Source organism: Podarcis pityusensis (assembly GCF_964106645.2).
Source record: "Podarcis pityusensis genome assembly, chromosome: 5".
In the NCBI taxonomy this organism is placed as follows: domain Eukaryota; kingdom Metazoa; phylum Chordata; class Lepidosauria; order Squamata; family Lacertidae; genus Podarcis; species Podarcis pityusensis.
In genome coordinates, this window is record NC_138032.1 from 40,977,602 (window position 1) to 40,999,956 (window position 22,355).

The 22,355-nt window shown below is 42.7% G+C and overlaps 2 protein-coding genes across 6 annotated transcripts in view; both read right to left on the minus strand.

Moving 5' to 3' along the window:
- Positions 1–22,355, minus strand: part of KLHL6 (kelch like family member 6) — a 252,558-nt gene that overhangs the window by 29,071 nt on the left and 201,132 nt on the right. The gene's annotated exons all lie outside the window — the stretch shown is intronic.
- ARHGEF4 (Rho guanine nucleotide exchange factor 4) overlaps positions 1,048–22,355 on the minus strand; it is a 155,743-nt gene continuing 134,435 nt past the window's right edge. For all 5 annotated transcript variants that reach the window (XM_081008392.1, XM_081008393.1, XM_081008391.1 and 2 more), the window contains 9 exons: positions 13,458–13,637; positions 12,653–12,847; positions 11,598–11,777; positions 9,973–10,205; positions 9,077–9,206; positions 7,068–7,199; positions 3,973–4,216; positions 3,392–3,469; positions 1,048–2,697 (listed from right to left, as the gene is read on the minus strand). In XM_081008392.1, the coding sequence (XP_080864518.1) occupies positions 2,540–2,697; positions 3,392–3,469; positions 3,973–4,216; positions 7,068–7,199; positions 9,077–9,206; positions 9,973–10,205; positions 11,598–11,777; positions 12,653–12,847; positions 13,458–13,637 (1,530 nt within the window). In that variant the 3' untranslated portion in view covers positions 1,048–2,539. The remainder of the gene's footprint in view (positions 2,698–3,391; positions 3,470–3,972; positions 4,217–7,067; positions 7,200–9,076; positions 9,207–9,972; positions 10,206–11,597; positions 11,778–12,652; positions 12,848–13,457; positions 13,638–22,355) is intronic.

Below are 22,355 nucleotides of genomic sequence, written 5' to 3' on the forward strand. Positions count from 1 at the left end.
CCCGCAACATTAAACAGTTCAAGAGATGAAAAGTACTAACAAATTAGGAGTCATCTTGTACATGATGGCTATATCTGGACTGGCATCTAGCCTCTCCACATCCCATGCTACAGCCCAGAGTGCTGGAGCTATCAAAGTGTAATTGCACTAAAGAAAACTTCAAACAGGGATGCATGCATATCATTTCTCATCAGTTGAAGACTTCCAGCCAGTTATGTAAACTGAAAAATAAAGGGTTTAGTCTTAATGGTTGCTTGTGTGAGCAGAAGGCAATGAGTTAGCTTAGCTTAGTTCCCCTGCCCTGCCGCATCCCATTCAATTCACAGGGCCTGCTTTAAGGGATGCAACAGCAAGGAGGTGTGAAAGCCCCGTTGCATCAGCAAAAGCTCTGAAATCTTGGGGTCCAGCTTGGTATGTTTGAAATTATGTAAAAAGTTAAATTATGTCCACATACAAGTCATCACGTGACGCTGCAGTCTCACATGCATCTTTTACAATCCTTAAGTAATGTGAATCAGCTTTTAGACCAGGTGGGGAAACTGAGGTCCTCTATCTGTTGCTGGATTCCTTGGGCTACAGCCACACCATACATGTAAAGTGTTCTCACATCATTTTAAAAGTCAAGGATTACTGTGCAAAATCCTGGGATCTGTAGTTTGTTAAGGGTGCTGAGTGTTAGGAGATGCCTCACAGAGCTACAGTTCTCATCAGCCTTAAACAATAGTTCCCAGGATTTGCACTTGGGGGGGGGGGCATGACTTACAATGGTGTGAGAGTGCTTTACGTGTATGGTGTGGATGTGGTGGTCCTCTCTTATCAACTGCAGCCAGCGTGGCCTATCAAGGACGATGGGAGTTGAAAAATTCAGCAAGAGCTTGAGGACCATGGATTCCACATCCTTGCTGTCGACATGGCTGGAGCTGGAGAGAAACAAAGGCAATAGAGCCCAGCCTGCTAGGCAGCTCGCTCCTCACTTAAGAATAACCAGGCACAAAGGACGAGACTGTTGGACCAAGAATTCTATAACAGACACACACGGAGTGGAAATCACTTTTACAAGTTTCTTTATGAAATTAAATGTAGCCCCTCCCACGAGGGGAAAGATATAGTGCAAGAATGAATTTGTACATGCTTCTGGATTTGCGTAACTATCGGCTGGTTAGCCGTAGTTGGACACTGCATCTCTGTGGCAGACTTCTGAGTGCTCACCCTCTCACAGTAGTCTCATACCAGAGTACATGGTTTTCTTTTTAAGTTCACAGTACCAGGAAATCCCTAAAGGATGGGATTCAGTCAGTTATGGCTTCTAGCTATCTTGCTATAGTAAGGCAAATCTTTCTCTCTCTTTTTCTAGTCAAGGATTACATGGGTATTTTTGCCCACCATTTTCAAGTGTCAGTGTGTCTATATATACACCCTTCTGTATAAATCTGGAACTCTGTGGCCCAGGCTTCCTATCCCCGCCCCGCCTCGGCAGACTATTGCGTGGGTGGCACAGTTCCCAAGGATAATACTGATTTGCTTGTAAGTGGTACTGGTACATCTGAAATTCACCTTCAGACATGTCTCATCTTTTTTTTAGGAATATAGGCTTACAAATGTTGGCCTTTGTCTTTAGTGGGGGAAAAAAATAGACAAAACAGGCATCAAGTTAACATCTGACAAGACAGATTACAAACTCTTACAAAATACAGTTATCTGCACTTTTACCATAAATAAACATTTAAAAACACTGACAGAAAAAAAATTCATTGGCCAAGAACTATGGCAAAGTGTTGGTAGAGAATAAAAGTAATTTAAAGTTAATTTAGGCACATTTCCCCCTCCCCCACAACGTACATTAACTCAACTAGGTCTCGGCTGTTAGTCATGCTTCAGGTTGGCCAGTCAGGTTCTGGTTCGTGGTCAGTAGTTCTGCTTTCAGCAAAGGAAGGTTGAAGGTGGCTCCCTGGCCATGCTCGGATTCTTCAGGATTTCTGTGAAAACGGGTGAGGATGGTGATGGGAAAGGAGTCCGTCGTCCCAGGAGAAAATGGTGTGTAACAGCAGCAACAACACTCGAACAGCTTTTTGGAGCAAATGCAAAGCTGGCACTGGGACTGCTCATCCCCTTGCCCCTATTTTGTCTGGCAGCCTTGTTGAAACTGCAAGCAAATCATGGTCCCAAGGGAAGGAATGGTCCAAAAGTAAAACGACAAAATAAGGGTGGTTTTTGTGGGGGTTTTTTAAGGAAAGAAAACAGGAAAGGTTCCAACAATGTTCTAACTCAAGCCTCTTGCTTTCTCTTCCTGGGTATTCAAAAGAGATGGGCAGGCTCAGCTCACTTTCACAGACACACGCGTACGTACACACAACAACAAAAAATGGTCCATGTTGTAACACTTTTGAGCTCATTCAGTCTGGCAAAAGAAACAAGGGAGTAAAGGGAAGATGCTATCCCTCTGAAAGCCAGGAGGGGGAGCTAGTGCTTTGTTTTGCAGGACTGATGCATAAAGTGCTTTCTCAGAAGGTATTCAGGCACAAGATCAGGCTGCTTCCCCTCATTTTCGGAACGGTGCCAGCCTGCTGATGTTCTGCCAGAAATTCGAAGGCTTGCGCTTGGGCTCCGCCAGCATGAAAACTTGCTGCTGGGGGAGGTTTGTCGGCAATGTGGGGTGTTTCTGGCGCATCAAGAAATCGTAATATGTCCGGGTGACCACTGTTAACAACATGAGCAAGAGGATAAAAGGTTACATTGACGCAGATTCAACACATTCTTGCCCGTGATGCCCAGCATGATCTAAATTTAATAGAATAATTCTTCAAAACAACTCAACGCTGCCTTTTAGCAGAAGCATCAAATAGGACCTTCTTATCTCTTATGTCCATCTTCTACCTGATCTCGTGACACTTTGTGGGGGAGGAGAAAAAGCTGATAAAAGGGTCCTCATGCCCAAGCCATCTGCAGCACAACTACATGAGCCACTAGTAATATTTTTATCTTGAAATATGGCTAGGCATCACATTAAATTTTGCATTTAACATGTAGGTTTCTTTAAATAGCAAACCTGGAAGGCCTGATTATTATGGAATTGCAGAAAGTGGGGGTCTTTATTGAGGGGGAGTGGGATCCTGCCTTCCCCTGCTGTTCTGAGGACAATTCTACCCCTAATGTAGGTACTTTGCTTTTGGGTAGATGCTTCCAACTGAATAAAACTAGCTTCCAAGAGCAGGTTCTTGTATATTGCCCTGTATCCTGGATCTCCTTGGCAGGGCTGAAGGCAGCTCAGTGTGTTCAGGGTGCTCTGAAATGCATGGTGTGAAAAGAGAAAAAGTGTCTCCCCTCCTAATACTAGAACTTGGCATAATTCCCCTGTTGGAGATAAAAGAGAAGGATAACTATCCTGACTTGCCTTTTGGTTTTCCACTCTGGTTCAGTTTGCTGGCATTAAGCATGGCTTGTTTCTTCTGCACCTCAGTAATGGAAAAACCTAGAAGATGAAACAAAACTCATTAGCTCAGCTGTGCCTTTGCAAGGTGCATCATAGAAACACACGCACAGCAACCAAGGGGGGCGGGCAAGTGCAAAATCCCTAGAAGCAAAAATTACACTAGCAGCTTGATTCTGCGCACAATGACTTGGAAATCAGCCCCGCTGCTCTGGCCACTTTTCCCTTTGGCCCCACCCACCATTGGAAGTTTCTCTAAGAGGGAAGGAAGCCCTTGGGCTGAAAAGGGCTCCCCACCCCTGACTCAGGAGATGCTTTGGCGCAGCTAGTGGACCAGTGCAGCCATCAGACAGAAAGATTACATAGGAGGGCCCTCTAAGACCCTAGGCAATGTTTCGTTTGTTACATCCATAGGGAAATTAGAGTATTTCAAAAGTTTGACATGCAGCTCAGGTGGGGCAGGTGAGAATCTTCTGGGGAAAGGGTTTTCTCTGCTTAATGGCTGCACAATGCCTTAAGCAGCAACCCCAGCTACTGTTGCATACCGGTTTCCTGGTCAAGCTGAACCTGCTTCCTTTCGTTCTCAAAGGCCTTGAGCCAACGCTGCTTCTGCTCTGGCTTTTTTGCACAGAATAAGTGGACTTCTTCAGTGTCCCTGCAGTGCAACTTGAATGCGTTTTTAATGGTGACGTTGAAGTCCTTGTCTTTCCCATCTTCCACATCCAGAATCTCCATGTTGTCCATGCCGATTCGACTCTTATAGTACAGAATGTCACGTCGCAGGAGATCCTAAGAGGAAAAATATAGTCATGTTCCACTCTGGCTTCTCCTCAGGGTTTCCTGATGCACAAATACTCAAGACAGAAATATACATGGGCTACCATGTGCAAAATAATATGTATGAACATCAGAAAAGCCAATCAGGCCAATGGCCCACCTAGCCTAACAACTGGTTTCTCACAGTGGGCAACCCATGAGAAGCCCTAAGGCAGGATTTGAACCCAACAGCCCTCTCCTCAGATACAATTCCAGCAACTAGCATTGAGAGAGGCATATTCTGTTTCAGAAAGTGGAGGTAGAATGTAGCCATTGTGGTTATTTTTCCAGAATGCAGGTTCATCTACAGTTATATATTTTCAGGATTTTATTAAGTTACCTTCCCTTTGTTTGTGGGAACAGCAGTTCAAAGAGGTGTATTCCAACAAAGGGTTGGGGAACTCACAAAAGTCACCAAACGCAACCCAGAAGAAAACCTACACCTGAATCTTCCCTGGCACATTACTAAATAAGATAGAGGAGTGTAAAAATCAGCTGCTACTGTCCAGTCTCTTGTAACATAACAGAGAAAGGGTTTCTAATGTCACTACAATACAACAAGGAAAGTTGTGATACTGCCCTAGGAAATCTTGGTAGTTTTTAATTGCTTGGAGAATGTATGGTAGGTTTGCACTCATTAAATGGAATATAATAGTTGCACAAGAATTTCTTCTGGTTGTACAAACAATATTGTACACATGATTTTTAGGTAACTAACTTACTGAATGATTGTACTTAAGATCAAAAGCCCACTGTGTATTTCCATTCTCCCAAGCATGACAAGAGGTGGGCTTTTGTACATATACTCAAGAAATTTAAGTCTTATTGAACAGCCTAGGGACCTTTAGGCTGTAGGGCATCATCCTTCAAGAAACTCAAAGTACCTCTTGATTAAATTATAACACACATGGTTGGAAATGGTCCTGTGCCATTTTCTGCAGAAATGTGTTCTGACAGCTAAAACATAAAACCTGGCACAATTTTAGTGGGGCTTACCCAAATCAGACACCCCAAAGTGCCCTATTTCAGACACCTTTCGTTTAAATCATAAGATGCATAACTGAAACCAATACAGTGTTACCTCGGGTTACATATGCTTCAGGTTACAGACTCCGCTAACCCAGAAATAGTACCTCGGGTTAAGAACTTTGCTTCAGGATGAGAACAGAAATCATGCTCCGGCGGCGCGGCAGCAGCAGGAGGCCCCATTAGCTAAAGTGGTGCTTCAGGTTAAGAACAGTTTCAGGTTAAGAACGGACCTCCACAACAAATTAAGTACTTAACCTGAGGTACCACTGTACTAATTTACATGGAAACTAGGGTTAAAGTTTGGGGGGGGTGTCTTCTCCCCAATCAGAACCCTTTTTAAATAAAGCCTTTTGTTCACCTCCCAAGGTACATAATATTATGTGAAAATGAATATTCAAACCTAACTCCTGACATGATTTCTGGAGCTGTTACCCAAACCAGATGCTCACAATGTCACTCCACAACCTACCTACAATATTATCAGTTTATATCATAAGGTTTATATAGGAAGTCATTATCATTTTGTGTGGCAGTATGGCAGATAAAACAGACAATCTGAAAAGTTAGGGGGCTGCTCTCCCATTACATGTCCTTACAGAGATAGACTGATGGTAGGTACTTTGCTATAGCCACACAAACAAATTCTTCAGTTGTGCTGCAGAATGTTTCATACCCTGCAAGAATATTGTGCAGTTCTGAAAAATGTTTATTCGGTTCAATGAATCCATGTGGAATGTATCAAGAGAAGCTGCCAGCTCTCTCAAGGCCACATACGGTACGGGCTCTTTGCTCTTTAAGTATTTTTTCAGCATTCAAAATTTCCATGGCAACTGGTAAGATGTGGTGCATACACTTGCATCTGTTGAAATGTTCCCCTAAGATATATATCCTTTTGGTGATCTTGCAGCCAGAGTGCATGTTCTATGAACAAATGGGCAGATTCTTCAACATATTTTCCCCTAACCAGGGGACTGTATCTTATGTGATGCACAGACACCGATGTGAATATTGTAACTGCACCATCCTATTAATTGTAGTCATATCAAAGACTTAGTATAATCATAATAAAAGAAGACACAGATAGGATAAAACCCATCACTGCTGTTGCAAGGATTATGATGCCTCCTATTACTGAAGGAAACGAGAACGCAAGACTCCTGCTGAGTCAGACCAAAGGCCTATCTAGTCCAATATTTTGTTTCCACAGTGGCCAGTCAAATACCCATGGGAAGCCTCCAAGCAGGATGTGACCTTTTCCTCATCCCACCTCCTGGGCTTGGCTTTGTAAGATTTCTACTCAGGCATGCATCTTAATGAATAACATGAGCGTTTATATACGCAGGTGGAAACATTGTTAGACTCTTATCTATTAAATACAACCGTAGAAATTGCCCTGATGCTTAGAAAGAACGTGGGTGGCACTTTCTGATGGATTTAATTTGATAGCATTTTCAGCTGCCGTATTTTGATCTTGCAAAAGCTAAATGCCTCACTCTCCTCCAGCGCCACAGGAGAGCAGTCCACAGCAAGACTCTTTCATTAACTGTTGGTAGAGAAATTCACAGCAGACTAGCATGGAAGAAACGATGGCAGGGAAGGCAGGTCTGCAGTAGGAAACCCTTTCCTTGATTTATATGAATAGTGACGTTTAGATTAATGCTATCACCCTGACACACTAGGATGTTCTTTAATGCAATGCTTGAGTGCAAAACAATGAAAAACAGTGGGGAATTCCACTATCGGTGGAGAGTGTTAACTGGCAGAGGCAGAAGTGGACACAGCTTGCTTAGCTTACCTTCTTGCAGCAGACAAGCTGATGATCAAAGAGGAAGAACATTCTTTGATGGCTCTTTGCTTGAGGCTGGGAAATTTTGGTTAATTCCCCAGAGTAGATAAGTTCAGAACTCTTCACAAGGACATCTTCACCCTGTCACTCACAACACAAGAGACATGTCATTTTCTTTCTCAAAAGAAGCTGACGAGTAATATATAGCAGCCTATTGTGGAGATACTCTGGGGCCAAACAGGATGGTGTTGGTTTTTTTTTTAAATAACCAGCTTCCTAGCCTTGCACTCCCAGATATTTCCCTATTAAAGCTCAAAACACACACATAAAAGTGGTCAGTGCCAGTAGGCCAAACGCAAGAAAGTTAGGTGTTCTTTTTTTTTTTTACTTTTTCAAATTATTTTTATTAATTTCCCAAATTATTACAAATCAAACCAAATTCATTTAATTTAATACAAACATATGACCACCATCATTTCCTCACATAGCTGCATCATTATTCAGCTGCATCTTATTTAGAGTCCAGTTGACATCCTTCACTTGCTGTTAAACCATTCTTCCAGCTGACCTTTTTTTTCATCTTACAAGCAGCACCTCTGTTACATCTTGTAAATAAACAATCTATTTCACGGTGTGGTCCTTCAAATACATTGTTGTTGGCAGACATGGCTTGTGCGGCACAGTGGGATGCAGTGAGCTCCCCAGAACCCACTGGGGAATGTTGCCAGGTTTTTTGCCTCATAAATCTTGGTTTTCCCCTGCCTGAACCTCCTCACTGCCCATGGAGGGAAGCGAGGAGCAAGCACCATTGACTCCTGATGTGACCGGAAACCTCAAAAATTAAACATCACGCTTAACTTTTGAGGTTTCCAGTCACATCGCGAGCCAATGGTGCTTGCTCCTTGCTACCCTCCATGGGCAGCGAGGCGGTTCAGGCAGGGGAAAACCAAGATTTATGAGGCAAAAATCGTAAGCCTATTGGTATTCATGCTTTAAAATGCATTTCATTCTGTGTTGGATTGTGGCTGAAGTGTGGCTGACCTAAGAGAAGATGGCCTCTTTGACATCCACCATTTGCTTGTGGACCTAAATAAGAGGTAGGCAAACATTTATCCAGAGGGCCACATTCATTCATTCATGAAAAACTTTCTGAGGGCCACATGCAAGTGGTAGGTGGGGCCGGAGACAAGAGTGAGCAGAGCAATAAAAGTCACTCTTCTTTAAAGTTTTCTACATTCCAGGCATGCAGAAGTCAGATTTCTATCCATCCTTCATCATGGAATCAAGTGGTCTTTATCACAGTTTGAGGACACTTTTCACCCAAGCAAAAGCCCTCCAGAAAGGCATGGACCAGGACTAGTGAGGGTGTGTGACCTAGGGTCAGAGAAAGAGAGAACCAAAGAGCCACATTCGGCCATTGAGGTTCTTCACTCCTGATCTGCAGAACAGTATTAACAGGAACAAAGACTATTTTCACCAAGTACATTTCAAAAGAAATCTGCATTGGCTCTTTACTCTCAACACATTTTGAAGTATGCACCATTTCACGAGAAAGTTTTTGCACCGTGACCTTAATTGACTATAATGGAACTTATTCCTGGTAAGAGAGCCCAAGTTTGCAACTTAAGAGTTTTGTTGACAGTGAATATCAAGTCCCACCAATCTAAGAATGCTTGCAAACAGTTTGGCTAATAAAAATGTTTATTCTAACTTCCATAATTTGCAAGTGTGAGAAATTAAATCTAGGAAGATATTAAAATTCATCTGGCTAGCTTATGACTTGATCTGATAATCCACTGCTCTGGAACAAGAGCTAATGGGATCAATAAAAGGGACCGGTGGATGTGTTGCACGAGGACGCCTTCATGGCACATGGGGATCTGAAGCCTTGACCAAGTCAAGGTAAATGGGCAAGATACACAGGAGGCAGATTCTCAGTGCAGCCTTGTGGTTTTTGTGCATCTTTGTAATAAAGAATAATCTTCCCCAGTGGAGAAGCCGTAAGAAAATTTCTTTACCTCCCAGTCCTCTATTGAACTTTGCCACTGAGCAATTTTGTCTATGTTTTCCAAACGCCTCTTCCTCTCGTTGATGAGTCGTGCTACGTTCTTCATGGCATTCAAAGCGGCTTCGACGTCCTTAAAATCCCTAGGTTTTAAATGGATTCCATTAGAGATGTCAACACAAAGCAGCCACAATGCAAAAGGAATGGCCCTCTCCCCCAAAGCATAAGAAACTAGCAAGCAAATTGTGGGGTTAAAGAAAAAAGAACAGCCAGGAGCTCTACCCCTGACTTGAAGTACATCTGATGTAATTGCTCGAGCTTTAATAGTTTCCCTATCTGCGGTGCGGAGATAATATAGAAGAGTTACAACTTGTGACTTGGTTTGCTGATGCCTGCGAAACACTTCAGCAGTATAAATAACTGTGAAGCTAGCAACTGCTGTGATTGCACTCCCGTGCTTCTCTGTACAGGACCTGGAGTGGTGTCCACTTGGAATTCTCCCCCCTCACATTATACGCCACACAACATACATCGCTGCCCTTTCTTGTACTTTACTTGCTGTTCAGGGCACCAGCAGTAGGAATTACAGGGACATCCTCAGTATCTGGAGGAAGCAGCTTCCATAACCAGCATCAGAACTGCTTAAGCTTTGCTGCATCAGCAAAACCGCCATCCCCTGGATGGGCATTAGCTGCAGAAACTTTGACCGTTTGCACGTTCCAGAGAAAAAGCCTATTTGATCACTGGAAGGTCACAAAAACAAAATGGGACCTAGACACAACCATAAAGAAAGGCCTGCTCATGTTACTACCAACTAATTTTTACAAGTATCAAAAGAAGGAACAAACTAAGACGGCTGCATCTGAGACAGGATATGTATCCTCCCTGCCCCTTTGTAATCCTCCGTACCTGTGTTGTGGGTTGGTATATTTCAGCAGTTCTGCAAGCTGCAGGGGGTACTTGCAAATTTTCTGCACGGGAGTCAGGAGGAAGCCATCCAGAGAGATGTCGATCATCTTCTGAAGCAGGCGACATGCTTCGAAGAAATAAACATACTTGCTCACTTTGGTGAGTCGGGAAAGCTCCATGCAGGCATTGGGGTGGTTATTGCAGTACTCAGAATAGATCTGGAACTCGTTTTGCTAAATTGGAAGCAAAAATATATATTATTACTACTACTAATACTACCAGTGGTAGTACATTTATTATTTTAACTGTTTGTTTATCTTTCATGGGTGTTATACAGAACAATCAAATTCAATAAATTCTCCCCCCATCCTCCCATGGAAGAACAGATTCATACAAGAGAAACAGAAAAAAACTGTAGTTTGAAAGAGGAGGTGGGGCTCGCTGACCTGGGAAGGTAGCCAATTTAGGAGAAGAAAAACTTTGATCCTAAACCTCCGCTGCCTTGTGGAGTATCTTCAGGAGAAGAAAAGGCGAAGGCTTAAGCCCTACACAAATCTAGAAAGGAGTCCCCAAGATAGTTGGGTGGTGCCTTGTACCCCTCCTTCCGGCAACTCCTGCAGCCCAGCTGGGGCCAAATGGATTGCTCTGCTTTGCTTTGGACAACATTAGCGAGGCCGAGAAGGGGGTCTTTGTCGCCTGGGTAGCCCAGGACCTCCATACGTATGACAAGGCTTATACCCCAGGGAGGTCACTTAGGTGCTGCAAATGCTGCCGTTTGACTTCACCCCCGGAGGCACACTCCATTGTCTCTCAAGACAAATGGATGCCAACAAATAGTTTGAAAGTCAGCCTACCAAGGGATGGTAGAGAGAAGTCCATGATTTGCTGTGAATTGCAGGTAGTCGGCAGGCATGCTCTTTTGTATATGCGTATGCAATAAGGTCAAAGAGACACTTATTGGAAAGTGTCTCTTTCTTTATTCTTCATTCACCTAGTTTTTCAGTGATTTCATCCATTAGTGCCACATCCCAGATCTGATTCAGTCACATTTCATATAAGTCAACATTTATACTATTACATTTCTGATCTATAAAAATATAGCTTTTTACTTGAAAAAACAATGACAGAAAGGATCCCTGCTTCAAAGATCACAAACAGAACAGGTGAAGGAAGGAAGAACACGGGGAACAAGATGTTCTTTTAAAAGCACAAAAAAAAGAGGAGGGAGGCAATAACTAAATGGAAGTGAAATATCCAGAGGCTGGCTATAGGCAGAAGAGGCACATGAAACAGAACAAAAGAAGCCCTGTAGTGAGATTAAATTGTGGAAAAAGGGATCAGTTTAAAAAGAGAGAGATAAGAGATAAAGTCAAAATTAGATCTGCCAGGGACAACTAAGCACTGATCCGGTTGTCCAACTAAGGTAGTAACAACTATTGTTCTAAGGGTGGTGTAGCAATTTTATAAACAAAACATGTCCAAGTAAACTCTAATCCTAGACCCTCTTCCCTCCCTCAACTCCCTCCCTTTCCCAAGCCTAATGTTCAAATGTAATCACCATCTCTGTAGTCACAACAACAGGAATAATGTCAATACTTTCCCACATAATTCAGCTGTCAACTTACATATTCTAAGAAGCAGCAGCCCACCTCACTGAGGTGTGGGTAATCTTTGTTGAATTTCTTCTCCAGTGCTTTAACAAATTTTTTCTGGCACTTGTAGATGTCTTCAATATTCCCAAAGATTGTCTTCAGCTGCTCCTCTGTGAACATGTCTGCTCTTTTACGGCATTGTTTTATATAGCCCTGTAAACAAGTACTGTTTTATGATTCAGGTTTCTTGGGAAACAAAACCAAAGAGAACTGCAGCCCAACTCATCCTTGCCAATACGTTTAACAGCTTGATGGAGCAATCTGATGGTGCTAAAGCGCCTCAGAGATTATGGACCTGCCATGAAAATGATGATTACTGCAGAAACAAAAATACTTCTGATGTCTGTATGCAATATTCAGGCAACCAGTGCAAAGGATAATGCCTCTACGTTGAAACGCAGCACTAGAGGCAGACATTGCAGAATTCTCCAGTGAAGTAAAGCTAAGCTGCTTCTGGGGTGACATGCAGAAGAAACACTCTACAATTTTTAGGAACTCAGAAAGATGTACAAAAATGCTCCATTTGCATTTTATGATTTTCCTAGAAGCTGCTAAAACTTAATGTCTTGTGACACCCAAGTCAAAAGGCAAATGTGTGCATTTTAGTGACACTTCACTTTCTCCTCTGTGACCAAAGGTTATGCTGGACAATATGGTCTAATGTTGTAAGTGGAAAAATATATGATTCAATAGTAGAATAAAAGACTACAGTTGTTAGGAATTCTATATGGACCTTTTGAAGGAACTTGCTGCTCGAGTCTGATCAAAACCATTTCCACTGAAGTAGATCACCTTCCTAAGGCTGGTGCTATACAGATGTTGGACTCAACTCTCATCACCACGTCCAATGTCTAGGGATGGAGGGAGTTGTCATCCAACAACATCTAGAGGACACCACGTTTAGAGCAACCATGTCGTGTTTAACTCGATGAAATCAAGGTTTTCACGGAACCCCCAAAGAGTTCCATATTTCAAACATATTTCTAAAATTTAGCTTCTGAACTTCTTTTATCTGTGTGACTTGTTACCTCACATATGTCCTTCAGGTGCTTGATGTAATCTCTTTCTGTGCTTAGGATTTCATTGATAACATTGGTTCTCATTTGGTCCTTAGTTGTTTGCCCCACTCCATAACGGTGGGCAGCATTTCTTGAGTCTTCCTCCCTGCCATCTTCTAACTTCAAAGGATAGTCTTCCATCGGTTCATCCTGGTTCACTCGCAGCTGTTTCAAAACAGGAATATTCCCATCATATAGAAGCAAAGGCAGGACAACAACTTATTGCTTAGGACAAAATATGGGAGAAGAACATTCTGGAAGGCGGAGCTTACTGCAAGTGTTCCAACTAGTTTGTGACTACTAGACTTGGAATATGAATCTGGCCGTAAATTCTGTTCCATCTCCCAAGGCTACTTACAGAACAACTATTTAAGATACAGGTTCAATAATAATAAAACATAAAAATACAATTCCCACAAAAAATCCACAACCAAGCACCCAAAAGCGAATTCAGCAGCAAACAGTGGGTTTTCCTGGGGAAAGCAGTGGGACAAAAGAAAAACCTCTTGGACCTGTGCCTAGAAAGTATAGGACAAGCAGAAGAAAACATGGGACAAATGGAAGGGTGGAGGAGCTCAAATTTAAGGTAGCAAAAAATTCCCATCTGTCCACATACCCAGTGGCTGCTACTGATCACTAAATCATATTAAAAATGTGTCAACTGCTAGAAGTTACTGAAGCTACAGGAAAAGTGCTTCTCTTCTCAAAATGCCCCCTTTCTTGAAAGAGTTTGCTGTTAATGAATGAATTTTTTAAAACAGTGAATAGTTCTTACCCGTACGAAGCTGGCTGGGAACCAGCCCTCGCTGTCCATTATTCTGCCCCACCACCATTCTTTGTTAGTTGCATCCATTACTTCAATGACATCACCAGCCTTGAAGCCCAGCTCTTGGTCATCCATGGTGACATGATCCCAGAGTGCTTCGGCGTAGACCACACCACCATCACTGATGAGCTGGAACAGAGAAAGTAAGTATTTTCACAAACTGATCTTTGGTAGGAGATGCTCAGCTCTTGTCATCCAAGAGGAAAAGGGTGTTGGTTGAGTGCAGTTAAAAGTCCAAGACTCTGGAGTAGCTCAGTTGGTAAAGCATGAGGCTCTTAATCTCAGAGTTGTGGGTTCAAACACCATTTTGAGAAAAGAGTCCTGCATTGAAGGGTTGGACTAAATGACCCTCATGGTCCCTTCCAACTCTATGGCTATAATTCTATGACTGTGATATTCTGAGATTTGACCTGGGAATCTGGGTATGTAGTGTATAGCTACAGTCACAGACTATGCTCTTAGTGCCCTAGGATCTGTATAAATAGCTGAAGCAGATGGCCTAGAATCAATCCAGGTGTTTTAGCATATAATTGATAAGATGGAGGGGTTATGCTCATAAGTGTGTGCACATGCATGCGCGCGCGCACACACACACACACACACACACACACACACTACATCAAACACAACTACGTTAACCTGACAGCCTCATTTATTTCTACTATTGAGCTTGTGCTACAGAAGGACTTGGTGTGCCATAGCTTTATGTAAAAATCTGGGTGGTATATTATTATTTTAAGATTGCATTTCTTCTCTCCTGCATCAGGAGTCATCTGGAGAGAGTTTGCATGCATCATCAATATGCAAGAAATACATTTTGGATTTCAAAGTTATTCTGTGTGACAAGGTGCCCATCAGTAATGACCAAGCCCTCCTTTCATGTTCCATTTATCTTTACAAATAACTATTTAGCTTAATCTGTCTGGTTGATTTTTCTTCCCTAAATGTACTTATTAACTAATATAACACCACAGATTTAACCTCTCTCTCTCTCTCTCTCTCTCTCTCTCTCTCTCCATATTCCCATCTGTTGGACTCAAAGGCTACCAGTAGTTGCAGTTAAATGCCTCTTTTCCATGACAGAGCTTTTTCACTTGTTGCAGAGCAAATCCTATCAGGGCCCACCTGCCCACGAGGTGAGATGAGACAGTGGCCTCAAGGTGGCAGGCTCTGGACAGCTGCAAGGGGTGGCAGATCTGCCTCCTGTACTTGTGGGCCACCTCTTATTCCGCCATACACCCACTGCTGCATGCCCCTCTGCCATGTACCCACCACCAGGTGGCAGCAGGATGGCAGTGGGTACGTGGCTGCTGGCAGGCAGAGGAGGAGGAGGAGGCAGGGGTGGCCTTTTCTGTTTTACCCCACCCAAAAGCTTCCTGGGCTGGCCCTGAATCCTATGCATGATTACTCAGAAATAAGTGCCACTATGTCCTAAGACTGCAGTTTTAAGCATACCTCTCTGAGAATTAGGACCCTGGAACACCTTCTGAGTAAACTAAACACACATAAGAGTTAAGGCTATTAATTTTGTTCCATAATACAATATTGCGATATGGTTAAATATTATGGCAAAGAGCACCATAAAACGTTATGACCAGCATGATGAGGAGCATTCTTCTACACAAGCAGGCAGGTAATTTCATTCTGCATGGGAGTCATGTTAACTTTTAAATGTGGATAAGCTTTTTGCCAAGCATGAGGTTGGGGTTCGCAATTATCTAGTGAAGCTGATGGTGTCATTTGCTCTGCTTCATTCTCATGCTTCACTTAGCAAGGGTAATAGAAATGTGCTGCAGAAAGACTGCTTTGCGTTGCAATCATATTGCTATGCAGTGAGCTAATTATATCTTTGCGAACCAAACTTGAGCTTCATCAAACACAAATGAAGCTAAGAAAACACACACAAACACATATTTTAAAGCAGAGGCAACAGATGGAGATAAACTATATATAAGGTTACACTCATTTCACTGCCTCTTATGAATACTTCATAAAACGTACTTTACAAACTATGAGCCACTCGGAGGACTTTTGTTGAATGGGGAATATATAAAGGTATAAAATAAAGCAAAGTGATTCAGCATGATGGGGGACACCTGGCATACTAGCAGTACATGTGAAAAGGATCCAGGGGTCTTGGTGGACCACAAGCTTAACACGAGTCAACAGTGTGATGCAGCAGCAAAAAAAGATCTAATGCTATTCTAGGCTGCATCAACAGAAGTATAGCGTCCAGATGAAGGGAAGTAATAGTACCATTCTATTCTGCCTTGGTCAGACCACACCTGGAATACTGTGTCCAGTTCTGGGCACCACAATTTAAGATGAACTTTCCAAGCAATTTATTGTGCAAGGAAAGTGCAGTTGCTACCCATTTGTTACAGAGAATCCAAATATGTTTTCCCAAAATATTTCTGTTGCAAGAAGAATCCAAAGCACATTACAACTTCCTGCACGCAAGCCACAATTTGTTCTTGCTGGAATTGTGAGTATCATAGAGGCAGAGGTCATGAGAATGTCATGGTACCAGTCATCAGCAGTGAACAATGGCATACTCATGCCCACAATGCAGGCACTATTCAAAAGTCTTCTTACTATTTGTTTAAAAGAAGAATAAATGCTATGCTGTTATGGTCCAATAGAAGCACTCATCTAGCCTACAACTCCAAAGCCACTCCTACATTGTGCATCAGTGATCTATGGTCCCATCTTGGATACTTCCTTTTTTTAGGTCTTAGAATGGTAGGCCCCTCCTTGTTTTCAGACAGTCCCCTAACCTAGAACAGCTGCTCACCAACAACAGGACATGTAAGAGCCACACAAACACAAGCATCAAACTCTGCAACAAACCCAGAAACCAACTCTATCCCCATATCTAGTAACATCAGCCACAACATCAAGGTTCATTTACTTGCTAATCTTCCAATATGACATATACTATCATCTGCCTGAAATGCTTCTTTGCATTCTACATAAGCCAGTTTATATGTAAAATAACACATTTGGACACACCAAGGCGTAGGTGAGGCAGAGAGCTGGTGACTGACTCATTCAGTGAGCCTCATGACCAAGTAGGAATTTGAACCCAGGTCTCCCTTATTTTATCTAGTCAAGCTCTCTAGCTACTGTATCATCTTGTTTCTCATTAGCACATCAAACAGAAGGGTTCTAGTTTAGCCTTTTCATTGATGTCTAGTTTCCATGTGCAGAGATTTTACTCTTATTTCCGGTGAGGGGAGCATATGGAGGAACACTGAGATATATTTAGGAAAAAATATATGCTGCTTGATTAACAGAACCTCTAAGCAATTTACGAAGCTGTGCAAACCCCAATCTGCAGCCTGAAGTGCTATGGCCAAGCCACAGATTTACTGTTTTAATGATAGCTAGGCCTAAATATTATTTTTCATTCCTGGTGCCCAAAGCTGGAGGATACTAAAAAGGTCCCTGCCCCAATCTCACCACAGTTTGCTGTGGTATAAAATTAAGAAAGCTTCTTTACACCAGGCTTTTGGCTTGCTAGAAACGTGCTTGCTGCCCAAATGCAAGACCTATAGCTGAAGCTAGATATATTGACTGTACCACAGGTGCTGCTAGAGCTCATTAGCATTTTTACACATCAGCAGCTGTTGTTAAGTATCTGCAGCAGAGCCCTGCTGCAATCTGTTTGCTTCTCCTTAAAAAATACGGATGAAACCCTACAGAGTCTTCTAGTCTTGTGTTTATTGTTTGATGTCAGAAAGTGTATACTGTACAAAAAAAGATATAGTGGAATTTGTTGCATTAGAGCCTCTGAGTCGGGAGCAGAACAAATATTGCCAAGAGGGAGGCAAAACAGCCGCAGCCAATCCAGGTTAAAGTAATTACCACTGAAAGGAAGCAATTTATCCCTATGCATAGTAATACACATTGCCAAGCTATACATCTCTGTGCACATCCTCATCATAACCATTCAGCTCCTATTTGTCTAAAGTGGTTCACCTCTGCATAATTGCCTTATAAGTTGGCATGCAGCAGCAGAAGCACTAGGCAACAGATATATATGTACATTTGGTGGGTGCAGGTCTTTCATCTGCAGTTTATAAATTGTGGATTAAGGCTATTTTAGGAAATAGTCATTGTGCTAATCTTTTAGCTCTTTGGTTGTGTTAAAATACTTCTGTAATAACCCAGCACCTATAATGCTGAACATATTTTATCACAAGATCTGGAAAATAAACCACATTTCTACCAGGGGCATAAAATGCTATGTATACAGCAGTTGTTCAGCAAGGATATACTGTATGTGAGCCCATGTACAGCTAAGGCATAGGGTCCTAGAGCAATAAACTGCTCAGAAATTTGGATAGGTTTAACAAAGGCCACAGCTTTGGTTAGAGAGCCCTCCATCTGGCATGGCATAGGGCAAGGGTGTTGTCATCGAATAGTCCATGGTGGCTGATGTCTCCAACCTAGCCCAATTACTTGGCCTTCCAATGGGAAGTTGGTCTAATGTTTTGGGCTTGCCACATTGTGAACCCATCTAGTGAGAGCCCCCTCAGACAACTTGGTGGCACTGGGGCCCTACAGCTAATAAGCAGCACCCCAAGACTCTTTGGAATCCCCCCCTCCAGCAAGAAGCAGGGTGCCCATCCCCTGCTTAACCTGACTATGGACCCTGCCCAATGCCTCCCCAAACAGAGCAAAGTTGTAACAAAAGAAGCCATATAATGGGGAAGGCAAAACCCTCACAGGTCATTGTTAACCAGAGACTGACCCATATGCACAGTCATATTCTGCACAAGTCATCCCAAGAACTCCCAAAAATTATGAATAATCAACTACAAAAGAGGGTGGGATGGGTGGGGGTGCTGGCAATGATGCTGAGGATATTCCTGGGCATACCTTTGTTTATTTCCTGTGGTCGGACCAGACAAAGCAGAGTCTTCACTCTGGTCCAAACCAGGCCTCCAGCCACAGCCCCTCATTGGCTTCTAGGGGCAATGCCACCCAGGTTCCAGCTGGGAGCAGCAAGGCAAGACAGATCCCAGGCACACTGCAATGGAACCCATCTCCCTCTTCCCTGGGGCATGCTGGGATCCCCAGTAATTCAGGGGACCTGCGACATACCAGAATGCTTCCTCACAAATGGATTTGCAGGTCAGTCAACCACAACTAGGGTGGCCAGATGCTAAAGAGGGCGGAGCTCCTTCACCTCTACCAGTTCTGTAAAATAGAGTTTCAGCAGAAATTCCCTCCTCCACCCAGCAATTAAAGTTGCAGGAGCCCTGTCCTCCTTTGCATCTGCCTACATTATCCACACCATCTATAAATTCAGGGAGGGCGTGTGTGCCCCAAAAACAAAAGTGGCCATTGCCCCCAAAGCTACCATTGCACCTTGCAAAATAAATGTATTTCAAATAAGTGCATGCTCTTCAGAGCACGCCTGAATACTCAAATAGTTGAACTTCCACCTTTTTTTTCTGATGAAGCGAGACTTCCTCTGATAGATTTTGAACTCCAGTTATGGTAGATTCTCAGTAGGGATTCACTTACCATACCTAAGAGTTGCCGAGCCAAGACATAGGCTGGAGTGTGCCAACAACTATGACAGCTGGGTCAGTGTAACATTGCAAAAGCGGGTGGCATGCCAAGCACAGCTGCAAGGTTATAGCACCTTTCTGGACAGACTTGACAGCTCAAATGTTGACGTTAAAGAGTTGGCTGGAAAGCTAAACTCAACAAGGAACACCTAATCAATGTCAAAATGGGAGGAAATACCAAGTTGACCTTTTGCACTGGTGTAACCTTGATACAGATACAGGACTGTCCAGCGCATTCATATAACTGTCAAGAAGGGGAAGAAAGATCATCATGTTTGAAGATGACACATAACAGGAATACATTGCTAGCAACGTGGTTCTAGCAACAAAAGCTGCCTGAGCTACTTGAATTCCTGCACCAGAGTAATATTCCTTCAGTGGTACTGCATCAGTGCTTGGGACACCTGGAATAATCTACAACTTTTTCAAAGGCAGGAAGAGGCAGCGTTTCTTCCTTGTGCCCCTGATCTTCTATGGAAATGTTTGTCCAGTGATGACATATGTCCATATGTAAGCTTCCGTGGGGGGAGGTAGTGTGGGGCTCAAGCTGGCCCGCCTACCAACTTATTTTAAAGGGGAGCCCCAGCCAACCTAGCTATCGTAATTACTTGGCATCTCAATATTTAAAGTTTTGCTTGTGGTATTTTCCTCAGTATTGACTCTTTGTTTGTGTTGGGGTAATAAAATTGCAATATATGGCACAGGACTCATTTAACCAGTCCTGTCAGTGGAAATCCTGCATAGCATAGGCAATTCTTAAGCCTGAGCCTCCTTATTCCATTCTGCAGCATTTCCATCAGTATTCTGAACAGAAGCATCCTGTACACCAGGGAATGTTAATCTGTGGCCCTCTAGATGTTGTTAGACAGCAGATCCCCTTCACTCTGACGGTTGGTCATGCTGACTGGGGCTAATAAGAGCTAGAGTCCAGCAACTGGAGGACCAGAGGTTAGCCACCCTGTTTTACATTCTGTGCTCCACTGGGGTCCCAAACAGTAACAGCAAGTCAGATGGTGTTCTTGAAGGTTACCCTGCAACTGTGGAACTCTCTTTTCCTGGATACATGCTGGATGTGAACCAATTCCCCCCCCCCCCCATTCTTTTTTTTTAGCACCAACTTTTGGCAGGCAGGTTGAAGTTGAGCTTTCTACCACAAATGCTTTGCTTTCATCTGATTATCAGTAGATACTTTTTGCAACTTTTGCAACTTTTTGCAATTAAAATTTGCCTCCAAATTAAAGTAACAGATTAATATTTTATAAGCAATGATTATGAAAATTAAAATAATATCCCTGACAGGGAAACAATGCTCCCTGGGCACAAGGGAGCTCCCACATATGCCTCAGAGGGTCGCTGGAAAGGAGTGAAGGTTTTAACAATTATCTCACAAACAATACATTACATGCTTTGCATTGTTTCTTAGACTGCTACCTTACTTTATTTATTATGACATGTATCAAGATATCGTAATTGTAATAAAAATGCTTTAATTGATTTGCAATGCTACAAAATAAACATGCTTGCTTCCAAAACAATATAAAAGACTTTGATTGATAAATTCTTAAACCCTAAGACACAGAGAACTTAAACTGATCTAAAGCTTTAAATCAGCTTAAACAGTTTGAGCCCATCTAAAAGCCATAAAGTGCCCTAAGCAGCTTCATGCAACCTTTAGCCCTAAAGTGGCTCCAGTAGCTTAACAGTTCTTGTTTCCCCTAACCCTGCTGGCCAATTCCTTTTTCTCCATTCAGATTTGGGATTTGAGCTTTGATGGCGATCTCTGAGTTACTGACAGAACCCAACAGTTGGTGGTCTGACTTCACCCCAAATCCTGTTTGCTGTTTCTCTGGGGCTGCAATGAAGAATGAACAGAAGGCCAAGCTCAATGCACTGGGCCTAAGACCATCAGCTGCTGGGAATTTGTGCTCTCTCCCTCCAGCACAAACTCCATACATAATGCCAGATGTTTCCAATGTAGCTGCAAAAGGCTCTGGCTATTCTAGGAATAGAATTAGTAGAGAGTAACAATTTCTTCATTTCCTTTTTGAAATGTAAAATTGCAATTTATGAGTGCTAGAAGCATGGGTGCATTCACATACAGCCATACAGTAGAGAAGATGGACAACTTATTGTGAGTACGGACTACGCCAGAGAGAGCCCACATGGTACCCTCTAGATGTTGTTGGACTCCAGTTTTCATCAATCCCACCCAATGGCTATTTTTTCACAAGACCACCAACCCATTAGCCTCTATAACCTAGACTGCCTTTTACCAGCTTAAACTAGAACATCACCTAGGACCCCACCTGGACAGAGCTGGCCTTGCTTCAATTAGTCATGCCCTGGTAACTTCCTGTTCAAAGTACCACAATGTTTTATATGTGAGTCTGCCTGTGAAGGTGGACTGGAAATGTCAGTTAACAGAGCATATGGCGGAGAAACTGTTAAACGGGACTGAGTGATATGAACACAACATGCCATTGCTTTGCCATCCTCATAGAATCCTAGAATTGTAGAGCTGAGAGGGATCCCTAGCTCATTTCTAGGCCCAATTCATGGTGCTAATTTTGACCTTTAGCACCCTTCATAGCTTGGGAACAGAGCGCTCAAAAGCCCACGTGTCTCCAAACATCCCTACCCAGTCCATGAAATCTTATTTCAGGATCCTGCACTGAATGGCCCCACCAAGTAAGGTACAACAGGAGGCTTGTGGGGAAAGGTGTGTTTTTGTTTTTTCATTTTTTGTTATGGCTCCCTGCTATGGAATGCAGTGTCCTAAGAGAGACTTTCCTGGCATCTAACTTTGTGTACCCTTGGCACACAACCTTTTTATTTTTTTAGACCTTGAAAAATATAATGGCACAATTTCTGTCCTGTGTAACATTCTCAAAAAAAGAAAGAAAGAAAGAAAGAAAGAAGAATAGTATTATTCTACATATTACAAAAACCTCATACCAGGTAGCATCATTTCAAGAGAGAATGGGAGACAATGAGCATCCCCATGCTATTTGAGTTGATCTTTAATTCAACCAAGGTTGTGAAGATCCAGGCTTACTTGTGCTGTTTTTTACAAGACAGCATATGTGCAGAAAATGTTGAGCATTTGGGAATGTTGGAAACATCTCAAGACTTCAGGGGTCAGAGAAGCAGGCCAAGAGAGTTTAAAAGATAACAGCAATTAATTCCATTGTATGTAGTTTATTCAAGGCTTAACATGCTCATGAGCACATCACAAATATGTATGCTTCTCATTGTGTATGTTATC